Source organism: Platichthys flesus, chromosome 7, assembly GCF_949316205.1.
Source record: "Platichthys flesus chromosome 7, fPlaFle2.1, whole genome shotgun sequence".
Taxonomy (NCBI): Eukaryota; Metazoa; Chordata; class Actinopteri; order Pleuronectiformes; family Pleuronectidae; genus Platichthys; species Platichthys flesus.
This window is the reverse complement of record NC_084951.1, coordinates 3,965,712-3,976,715: the sequence shown is the minus strand read 5'-3', so window position 1 is coordinate 3,976,715 and position 11,004 is coordinate 3,965,712. Positions and strand designations below refer to the sequence as shown.

The following is an 11,004-nucleotide window of genomic DNA, read 5'->3' as shown; positions in this document are numbered from 1 at the left end:
GCGGAGGGAATGAAAGACTGAAGCAGTCAACCCCAGCAGTGGTCACCAGCAGAAGGAAGAAAATATCTAAGCAGTCTTCATCCTCAGAAGTCAGCAGCGGAGGGAATGAAGGACTGAAGCAGTCAACCCCAGCAGTGGTCACCAGCAGTGGGAGTAAAAGTTCGAAGCAGTCTTCATCCTCAGAAGTCAGCAGCGGAGGGAATGAAAGACTGAAGCAGTCAACCCCAGCAGTGGTCACCAGCAGTGGGAAGAAAATATCTAAGCAGTCAACACCAGCAGTGGTCACCAGCAGTGGGAGTAAAAGTTCGAAACAGTCTTCATCCTCAGAGGTCGGCAAAGAACGTGAGAACTCAGGATCATCAGACAGGCGGGCCAGGGAGAAGATTGAAAAGATCCAGGCAGAGGTCAAATATAAAATGTATGTCAGTGTTCTCTCGGACAAGCTCGTCACACAAATCTATAACAAGGCAAAGCTGACCTGTAATGATGATGACACAAGGCATCATCTGCTGGAGAGAATATGGGCAGAGGTCAAAGACATTGACTCACCTTACATCCCTAAAAGACTATTTCACATGGACATTTACAAGGAGTTATGTAAGAAGTGGCCTTCTCCAGATATGCTAATGTCTTCCCTTCTTGGAAGAGATCCTGAACTTGAGATATCAATAATCTCCATTTTGAGAAGACGCCTGTGCAAAAAGCCTGGCTTCTTCTCCTCTTTCAGAGCAGGCATCTCTTCCTTCTTCAGGAGATAATAGGTGGATGATGTTACTCCGATAGCTTCACTTTCAAATGTCAGTGTGGCGGTGGTGCATGCCACAGGGCTCTCCCACACAAAGCCAGAAACGGAATGTTTGCTTGTTAACATGATTTATTGTACACCACACACGTGAACACACAAACTTAACACAAACACAAAGTGACTCGCTTTTCAGTGTGAGGACCAATCAGCTAACAGCTCTCACCTGCGCTGATTGATCCTCTGTGGGGCAGGTACCCCCATAATAATTTTCAGGCCAGGGATTTTCCGGCCTGACCTAGCTTTTACTAAGTCTAAAGTTTTGCAATGAGATTTCTTAAGGTGCTCCTGTTATCCCCACATTTATAAAAAAATGAATACAATTTCTAAAATGGAATCATTTGTTCTCAGTATTTATTCCACTCAGACTAAGGTTTTGCTGTTTTACAAGCTGAAGATTCACGGATTCCCAAGTGCAAGTTTGTTCCTTTAATTCATCAGGTATCGGCACCTTCACCTGAACTTAGCTCCCAAAAGCTGTGTAATGCGGAGGAGAGTAACCTCATTATGGCTGGTGATCAAATAGCAATAGTAAGCATCTAACTTTCAGATATTTTCAGAATAAGAGTCACAGTTGCTGCACAGAATCAGCGTAAATGGAGTGTTACAGTGTTACTTGATTGTGTTTGTCTTAAACTAAGCTAGCTAGCTAGCTATTTTGTTAGAAAATGTCTGTTATCTTATACTGAATGAATGCAAGCAAAGATACAGAGAAAAATCACACTCTTTCTGATTGAACCAATCTATGAACTGTCTGAAACAATGGATATCCGCAGCCCCAAATGAGCCCAAAAAAAAAATTGGTGTGCAAACATTCGGCATCCTTAGGGGCTAGGCCCCCCTTTCTTTCAATCCTAGAAACGCCCCTGAGTCATTATAAGAGGTGTAGACTGAGCTTAGTAGCACAATTCAGTCATTTGTACTGAAAGGGAGAGGCAACTCTCAAACCTAGCTCATCTAATTCAGTTTTGCTTCACCCTAAATCCTTAAAGGCTGCCTTTTAAAGGAAACACACTTAAAAAGATGGAATCAGGGTTAAGTTGCACTTAGATAAAATGAGATTAACATCATTACAAAAATATTTCCCTTTGACCTCCTTTCTTTATGTAGTGCGGAGTACAGTGCCTTCAGCACCCAGGGACAGTGAGGCCAGATGTCTGGAGACAGAGAGCAGCAGGGCCAGGCAGGGGACCCGAGACAATTGTTTCCTTATAATGTGGCAGAATTTGTGTAAGATGTTGTTTGGGCTTCATAGAAATACAGCAGTGTAGATGTTGGTCTATTTACATTATGAACCTCTGATATAAGTCTCTCTCGCTCTCTCTGAGCTTTCTGCTGAATTTTCTGTTGTCCCTGTTTATCTTTGTTTGCTCAGCCCTGTTTATCTGGAGGAAGATGAGACTCTTGAAGAGGCAACTCTGACCTCCTAGAGCTCTTATTTTGTTACTTCCTTTTACCGGCATTTGAATTTGCATATTAGTTAAATATTTAGTTTCACCCGAAACATTTAGATTTAATACTAAGATTTAGATTTAGATTTAACCTTTAGATTTAAATTTAACATTTATATTTAGATTTAACATTTAGATTTAGATTTAAATTTAACATTTAGATTTAGATTTAGATTTAGATTTAGATTTAGCATTTAGATTTAACATTTAACCTTTAAGTGTAACATTTAATATTTAGATTTAAATATTTAAAATATCTCTAAGTTGACAAATATTGTTGTAAATGTGCAAAAAAGTGACTCTAAAAAATCCACACCAGTTTTTTACACATGGTTTGAAGCTAAATGTGACAAAATGTTGCTGTTATTTTCATTGTGAGCTGCTTTACAAACGGCACCCCATAGTACAGTGCCTTGAGGGGTTTAGGAGTCGTACTCTATCCTGTATTTCCTGTCTGTCTTATCTGTGCTTGTCTAAAGCAGAAATGTCCAGGATAAAAAGACCACTTACTGAAACAATTATACTATTAGCATCATGAAATAGATTTCTAGAAACCCTTTCCTCATGAGGCAGGCCAATCCACCATTCAGGTAGGCCTCTTGGAGAGGGATAGACACCTTTGATGTTTTCTGTGTTCTCACTTCCATCTGCAGTGTCAGGCCTGGTGATGTCTTTCCTCAGTCTCCAAAGGAAAGGGAAAACGTTTGATTGTTCTTAACTTTGATGGATTAATCCTTATCCTGACTTATGTGATGATTTCTTTAAGTTTCCTTAAATATACTCAGGTTTGTGGGATAAACTTGGAGACGCTCGGTTGCCAGATAAGTTGGAATACTTGGAATTTGTGTTGTTCATAATGCATGCATTTGAGTTTGCATGTATAAATATAATAACAAGTCTAATTTTACTATGTTATTAATTGTGATATATATATATATACTGCGTCTGGACACTAATATATACTTGGTGTAATGTTTTTCCACCTTAGTCAATATTGGGGGATGTGGAGGATAAACCTGGCAACCCAGCCCAGCACAGGATGATGAGTAGCGGTGACTGGGAGTCACGGATTACCTCCCGGTCTTCTCCTCTGAACGCCAAACGACCTTTGTGTGTCTGTGGTGTGAAGTTGTGTTTGTGTTGCTTTATTTCACGAGTCCAACGGGTTTTAATTTTTTTCGGGTGATGTGTTGAACCCATGTTGGTCCTCGCCACCAGCGTTAGCCAGGTAATGCTAGCAGACTTGTAGCGGAGGTTACCGCTGTGTTTGCCGTTGCTAGGCCGGTCTTGTAGTCTTGTTGTGGGTTGTCGTTGGCATTAGCTCACGTCGGTTAGCTGATCCGCTGCCGTGCTAGCATCACTTGGACAGGTTCTGTAAAACGCGTCGGTTATCGACATGTTCCGGCTGGTGGAGTCCCCATAGAGGCGGCCACTTCACAACCTGAAGCTCCACCATAGAGTCGTTTACATGGCAGCTTGGAGCTGCAGGTTAACCAGCTAACTTGAGCTAAATTAGGGTGGAGGCGTTCACTAGTCCGAGCAGTGTGCAAATGCTGCTGTCTTGGACATGGAGCTAATTCCTGTTTAATGACTAAGACTAAGACCAACAGTTCTAATGCTATGCTCAGTCTCATAGAGTTTCAAACCATGGACGTTTTGACCTGCAACACAGGTGTTAGCATCAGGAGAGATGTCAGGGCTAAAGTCTATTCATAGTTTAGTGTTGATGCATTTGAGCCGGTTTTCCAGTTTGTATGTAAACGTGTGTTTTATCGAGGTGTTCATGAAGGTTGGTACTAAGCATTGCATGTGTCTTCTCCAGCAGATTCTGATGAGGGCATTTCTACAGGCCAACTGTTCCTGACACTGCACTTGGAAGACGTGTGAGCTGCAGATCCTCACCATGTCCAAGAGCAAGGGTCCTGAGACAGTGAAGGTGGTGGTCCGATGTCGCCCAATGAATGAAAAAGAACAGGCAAACAAATTTGAAAGGGTCGTCTCTGTGGACGTGAAACTGGGCCAGATTGTGGTCAGGAACCCCAGAGAAGCTTCAGCCAGCGAAACTCCCAAAGTCTTCACTTTTGATTCAGTCTACGACTGGAACTCCAAACAAATAGATCTGTACGATGAAACCTTCAGGCCACTGGTGGATTCAGTTCTTCTTGGCTTCAATGGGACCATCTTTGCCTATGGGCAGACGGGTACAGGGAAGACGTACACAATGGAGGGGGTGAGAAATGATCCAGAGAAGAGAGGGGTGATCCCTAACTCCTTTGAGCACATCTTCACACACATCTCACGATCCCAGAATCAGCAGTACCTGGTGAGAGCTTCATATCTGGAAATTTACCAGGAGGAGATCAAAGACTTGCTATCCAAGAACCAAGCCCATCGCCTTGAGCTGAGGGAGAGGCCGGACACGGGCGTTTATGTCAAAGACCTGTCGTCATTTGTCACCAAGAGTGTGCGAGAGATCGAGCATGTCATGAACGTGGGCAACCAGAATCGTTCTGTGGGTTCTACGAACATGAATGAACACAGCTCCCGATCTCACGCCATTTTTGTCATCACCGTTGAGTGCAGTGAGTTGGGCGTGGACGGGGAGAACCATATCAGAGTTGGCAAACTGAACTTAGTAGATTTAGCCGGCAGCGAAAGGCAGTCCAAGACTGGCGCTCAGGGGGAGAGGCTTAAAGAAGCCACAAAGATCAACCTGTCACTCTCTGCTCTGGGGAACGTCATATCAGCTCTGGTGGATGGCAGGAGCAGCCACATCCCCTACCGAGACTCAAAACTCACCCGTCTGCTGCAGGACTCCCTGGGGGGCAATGCCTGCACCGTCATGGTTGCCAACATTGGGCCGGCATCCTACAACATGGAGGAGACCTTGACAACACTGCGCTACTCCAACAGGGCAAAGAACATCAAGAATAAACCACGCATCAATGAGGACCCCAAGGATGCACTACTGAGGGAGTTTCAGGAGGAGATCGCCAGGCTGAAGGGACAGCTGCAGAATCGCTCAGGGGAAAAAAAGAAGAGGAAGCAAAGGAGGAGAGCGGGGGAAGGGAGCGATGGTGAGGATCTGGAAGGAGAGACAGAGGATGATGATGAAGATGGAGATGACAAAGGAGATTATTGGGGGGAGCAGCAGGAGAAGCTGGAGAGAGAGAGGAAGGCCATCATGGAGGATCACAGTCTGGTGGCTGAGGAGAAAGTTCGGCTACTCAAGAAGAAGGAGAAGAAAATGGAAGACTTGAGGAGGGAGAGGGAGGCTGGAGAGATGCTTACAGCTAAAGTTAAGGTAGGCAGACTTTTCTAGACAGGGTTTGTATCTGTCCAGATAGAATGTTACTGTTGCATAGATTTGTTTAAAATGTACACACAGGCCAATGGATCTGTATGTTTTATGTTTTTCTGCTAGTGAGATGGAATTGCCTTTTTATATCCTGTGTGATCTGAAGTGTTATCATCAATTTATTCTTCCTCATCCAGGCGATGGAGAGTAAGCTTCTGGTTGGGGGGAAGAACATAGTGGATCACACCAACGAGCAACAGAAAATGCTGCAGCAGAGGAGGCATGAAATCGCTGAACAGGTATGTCAAACATCTGAAAAGTAGTGGTAAACTGTTTGAAGGTCTCAGGTCAACAACAATATGATGGCAGGTTACAAGAAGGCCTGCTGTCAAACCCTGCTGACATCGGGCGAGAGCTGGAGTACACCCTGGAAAGACACATTCACGCTCACATTCTCAATGACACAAAATGTAGGAATATGGCTCTACAGTAAAGCAATGATGCATCATGAGGAGAACTTGGTGGGATGAGAATGTTGATGTTTCAATGGAATGGTGGGATTGATTGCATGTTTTAACAATAGCTTAGTTAAGCCTCATATACACCTGGTCTGAGATCCTTTTCTGTTGTTTGACACCAACATGACAACAGTCAGGGAGAACAAAGACTAAAGACTAATATGGTGATAGCAGTTGGCTCAAGTCAATCAGTGAAAAGCATTCACTGATTGACTTGTGAAATATGTACTTTCTCAATAACACTCATGCAGTCGTCAGTCTTCTTCCTTGTTGTCTCTTCCTGTGGCATTATTTTTTTCACAGCAACTATTTTAAACTTCGCTCTATCTTCTCGTGTGTAAAATTGAGGACCTCTGTGTAGCCTGATCCCACACAGAGCACTGTGGTTTGAAGTCTAAAATGCGTGTTTGCAGAAACACAGAGAGCGAGAGATGCAGCAGGAGATGGAGAGTCGTGACGAGGAGACTCTGGAGCTGAAGGAGACCTATACTTCTTTGCAGCAGGAGGTCGACATCAAAACCAAGAAGCTGAAAAAGGTATCAGCTCCAACCTACTGTTGTTTTCGTCCACTCACACTCACTTTTCTGCATGCATCTCCACTCCTGTTCACTGTAATCAATGCATTTATTCAGTATACAAATTCGCTGATAGCATAAATATTCATTCTTTATTTGTAAAAGCGTAGGTCTCTGCCAACATAGACCCATACAGTAGCTGGGCTATGCAGACAATGAAAGAAATTGAGCGCGTGTGCGTGTGTGTGTGCAAGAAGTTGATGAATGCACTGCTCTGAAAAGAGATTTAGCTCATTAATAAAAGTATTGATCATTGTGTGATGATCAGTATTATTTCATACCCTCATGAGAGTCACTGTTTAAGCCAAATTCTAAGTCATTGAATGCACCGAATTTAGTTGCTTAGGATAAAAGCATCAGCTAAATACAATGTAATGTAAGACTGAAAATATACTTCTCATCATTGAAACCCTGGTTTCTTTCCTCCTTTGTGCTTCAGCTGTTTGCCAAGCTGCAGGCAGTGAAGGCAGAAATCCACGACATCCAGGAGGCACACATCAGAGAGCGTCAGGAGCTTGAACAGACCCAGAATGAGCTCACCAGGGACCTCAAACTCAAGTCAGGAGCTTGCATATCATAATGTTGGCCATCCGCATTATATCCATGATGAACATAATCTGAGTGTTTGTGTCTTGCTGTCATTCTCTGCCTCCTGCTAATTGCTTGTGTTTTATCTTTCAGACATCAGATCATTGAGAACTTCATTCCACTTGAGGAGAAGAACAAAATAGTCAGCAGAGCTTACATTGATGAAGAGGATGAGCACTGGAAAATGCAGCCCATTACACGTATAGAGGAGTATGTTACACAATATTCCGAGCATGTTTAAAGTGATTTGTTACACAGTGCAATAAAGGTGTTTTTCTATCATCTCATTTTATCATATTGCCCAGCCCTAATGTGAAATTCACTTTGTGTGTCTGCTACAGTGATCAGCCGATGAGGACCAGGCCTCTGTCTGCAGTGGGCTACAGGAGGCCTCTCTGTCACCATGCTCGCGTCGCCATTACGATGAAGCCTGACACGAGATACAAAGTAAGCAGCACCTTCTCTTCACCTGTTTCACTGATGAACATATTCAATGTCTCCACGCATAAAAAACCTACAGACACAGTGACTGTACATTCTTCATCCTCATCAGATGTTTCATAGATTACACCACAAGGGCTGAACCTACATGTGCAGACAATCGATACAAACCTCACACTGAAGGCAGCTTTAACAGCATAGTTAGACGTAAACTTCATATACATAAATTTATAATCAGAGGCAAAGAGTGTAGCACAGATCTACTATGAGGCAACATCACAAGATACTGAGTTAAAGGTCTTAATGTTGTTATGAGGATTATAAAAAAACAAGCAAGGAAATGAGTGATTGTCTAGGTAACGAGAAGCGCAGGTGAGTGATGAAGTGAATCCTCATATTCTCCGATTACAAACATTTACATATATCTTGTGCTTCTCTGCCGCCAGGCTGAAAACATCCAGATACTGGACATGGACCTTCCAACACGGACCACTATAGACTATCAGGAGCCGGAAATCGCCCCAACGGTGGCAGCAGCTCTGAGGGACGCTCTCAGGGATGAGGATGAGATCCAGGTAGATGCCTTTGGCTTTTACAGCACTTCAGGACCAACCCCACCAGCCAGTGCCATCTCCAGCCTAAAAAAAAAGTCTGGGTAAGTTAACCGTTACCTGTAAACTCCCCTTCAGCTGTCAATACCAAATGTTTTACCTATTTAAAAATTAAATTTTCAATTCAGTTCAATTTGTGTGTAGCACCAAATCACAACATTACAAAAGAGCTTACTGTTTTGTCATGTAGTTTAGCTGGATCTTGGATTAATCATTAATCCAAGATCCTTGAAACAAATGAAAATATATAACATGTTTATTAAAAGTCCAAATGTTTAGATCCATGACCTTTGCTGTTATTCCCACTGTTATGGACGTGTTCTGGAAGCTGGTGAAAGTTGAGCTCAGGCAGCGGCTGATGTCTGGCAGAAGATTTGAATGTAGACTTGATGCATCAAGGAAACCAGAAGGTGGAACAATATACAAACATTAACAGATTAACATGAGTAATTGTCAGCCCCAAGTCTGAAGATGTCTCCCACAGCTTCCACATATATCTCCCTCTACTTCACCCATTCTAACAGCACATCCATCAATGGCTAGAATTGCTGTCACTCTCTATGTAACATGTAGGTGTTCAAATCCTATTGGATATTTAAGTCAAAAGTATGCATTCATAAACCCCATTGTGTCCTTATGTCTAGCCACTGGTGAAATAGGCAAAAGAGTTGTCGTTGGTGCCTCTCTGTCTGGAGCACCAGAGTTAGATATGAAAGTCACTAAACGTAGACACTACAATGTAATGTTGGTTGGTCCTTTATCTATAACCTGACCTTTGGTACTAGTTGGAGAGAGAAGGGAGTATGTGTGGAATGAAACCGACTCTCCCAATGGTGTACAGATGTAATGTTATATATACACAGATATAGTATATAGTGGTGTTAAGAGTTCCTCAACAACCACAATCTGTTCACCTCTCTGTTTTTGCTTTCTGTCCCTCAGTCGACCCAGAACTGGTAAGATGTCGGGCACCCCAACGTCTCCTTTCAGCCCCTCCAGTCCAGGATCTCCTCTTTACCCACAATGCCGCGGCCTGGTGCCCAAGTGACCGCTTCTGCCATTACTGTCACTACCACAACCTCTCTCATGCACCTCTCAACTTTGAGAGATGGGTTTGGTTTTAGTCTTCTTCTTTTTACTACAGAATCTGGGAGGCTGTAAACGTTACAGAAACTTTAATACTAATGCTGCTTTGAAGGTTTTAACTGTAGCCACACCACTATTAACTGTTGTCATGAGCTTTTTCCTTTGGAGATTTAAACCAACTCATCCAGAGTGTGAGCCAATAAACGCCTGAAGCCTCACATCACTCCACACTGCTATTAGCTGCTATGAATGTCATAAATTTCTCTCTCCAGGTTTTGACGTGAAAGATGGACGGACAAGACAGCTGTGCTGCACTTGTCAGTAGCTGTGTCAGTGTGTGTGTGTATTACTTATTGTAATACTTAATTTATATATACAGATGTAGATATATATTTTTATTTTTATCCTGTTATTTCTGTAAAATAGATTATTTTTCGAGCTTCATTATTTCTTCCATACGATTTAAGTGACCAACTTTCATGCTGACGATGCTGTTGTAGCCAAATGACGGTTGCTGCTGCACTTCTGTCTGTTACATGTTTAGTTGCTTTAGATTTTTAAAGACAACTCAATGATAAGATGGCAGCATGTATTTCTTAGATGATGACTTTCTTAACAATGATGTCAACTGTGGCCCTCATGTCCTTTTGTAAGGAAAACACCTGAACATGGTATTAAAGCTTTTAATTGTATTCAGCCCCATGTTCTTTTCCACAGACTCTTAACTAGTTTGAACATGGATTTTATTACACACTGTTCGTTCCCTCATTTCTTAACACGGGTGTTCCCTAAACTTTTAAGCCCCTGACCCCAAAATATCAGGACAAGAGACCTGTGACCCCGAACTATCCCGAGAGGTGTTTGAAAGACACTAAAGATGTAGACTGGAGGTGGTTAGCAAAAAATCACCCCAATATTTCCTGTGGTGCTGTAAACAGACCTGCTGCTAATCTGACATAACGTTGTCTGGGGTTACGTGGTGGAAGAACATCAAAAAGTTGATGAATTTTACTTTGCAAGTTATGCTTACATTTAGTTATTTCTAGTCATTTTAAATTGACTTTTGTATTAAGATTTTGCCATTAAATTTGCAGATGACAGATTGTCAGTCTGATGCACAATTCTCAACTAATGTGACAAGTTTTTCATTTAGAAAAAAATTGTTGCTGTGAGGTTTGGGGTACTGGTGCTTCCTTAATGAATGGGCTCCTGTATAAAGTGAGGGTCATCTCAAAGGCACAGAGAGTGCCTGTCCCATTTCCTCTCTCTTGGCCTTACCCATTGATATCAAGTGTCCCCTCCAACCGAAGCCACAAGGCGGGAGGGCTAGGAAATCTTCCCCAGGAACTGGGACACCACTTTCTACGTCATCATATATAAGTAACACACAAGTGAGAAGGCTGTGTAGATTCGACAATACCGGCTCCAAATGTTGTGGTACCCCAAGCATGGGCTGTAATCCTAATGATCCGGCTGATTGTGCACGGAGAAGAAACCAGACGAGTAGAAGACGTCTGTGACATCTGATGGAGCTGATGGAATTCCATAAGGTTTGTATAACGACTTTTCAAGCATGTTAGCACAGCGGCTAATGTTTCCTGATGTTATGGTTAGACGTCAATGATTTGCACGGA

At 42.7% G+C, this 11,004-nt stretch overlaps 1 protein-coding gene across 4 annotated transcripts; it reads left to right on the top strand.

Moving 5' to 3' along the window:
- The first annotated feature begins 3,269 nt into the window (after window positions 1-3,269).
- Window positions 3,270-10,062, top strand: LOC133957157 (kinesin-like protein KIF3B). Of its 4 annotated transcripts, XR_009921189.1 has the most exons (10): window positions 3,270-3,481; window positions 4,076-5,557; window positions 5,749-5,850; window positions 6,483-6,605; window positions 7,084-7,202; window positions 7,326-7,442; window positions 7,574-7,679; window positions 8,120-8,328; window positions 8,613-8,694; window positions 9,227-10,062. XR_009921189.1 is itself a non-coding variant. In XM_062392616.1 (9 exons), exons 2-9 carry the CDS (start codon window positions 4,157-4,159, stop codon window positions 8,617-8,619), a joined length of 2,184 nt encoding a protein of 727 aa, XP_062248600.1. In that variant the 5' UTR covers window positions 3,270-3,481; window positions 4,076-4,156; the 3' UTR covers window positions 8,620-10,062. The 4 variants fall into 4 exon arrangements, 3 of the variants coding, with proteins under 3 accessions (XP_062248600.1, XP_062248599.1, XP_062248598.1); XM_062392616.1 differs by having other exon boundaries at window positions 8,613-10,062; XM_062392615.1 differs by lacking the exon at window positions 8,613-8,694 and having other exon boundaries at window positions 3,271-3,481; window positions 4,079-5,557.
- The last annotated feature ends 942 nt before the right edge of the window (window positions 10,063-11,004 follow it).

Bases quoted from the DNA above. Each gene is read 5' to 3' on its own strand.
- LOC133957157 (XM_062392615.1), top strand. From the start codon at position 4,157: ATGTCCAAGAGCAAGGGTCCTGAGACAGTGAAGGTGGTGGTCCGATGT. The intron at 5,558-5,748 runs GTAGGCAGACTT...TTCCTCATCCAG, and splicing joins TGCTTACAGCTAAAGTTAAG to GCGATGGAGAGTAAGCTTCT. The intron at 7,443-7,573 runs GTATGTTACACA...TGTCTGCTACAG, and splicing joins CCCATTACACGTATAGAGGA to TGATCAGCCGATGAGGACCA.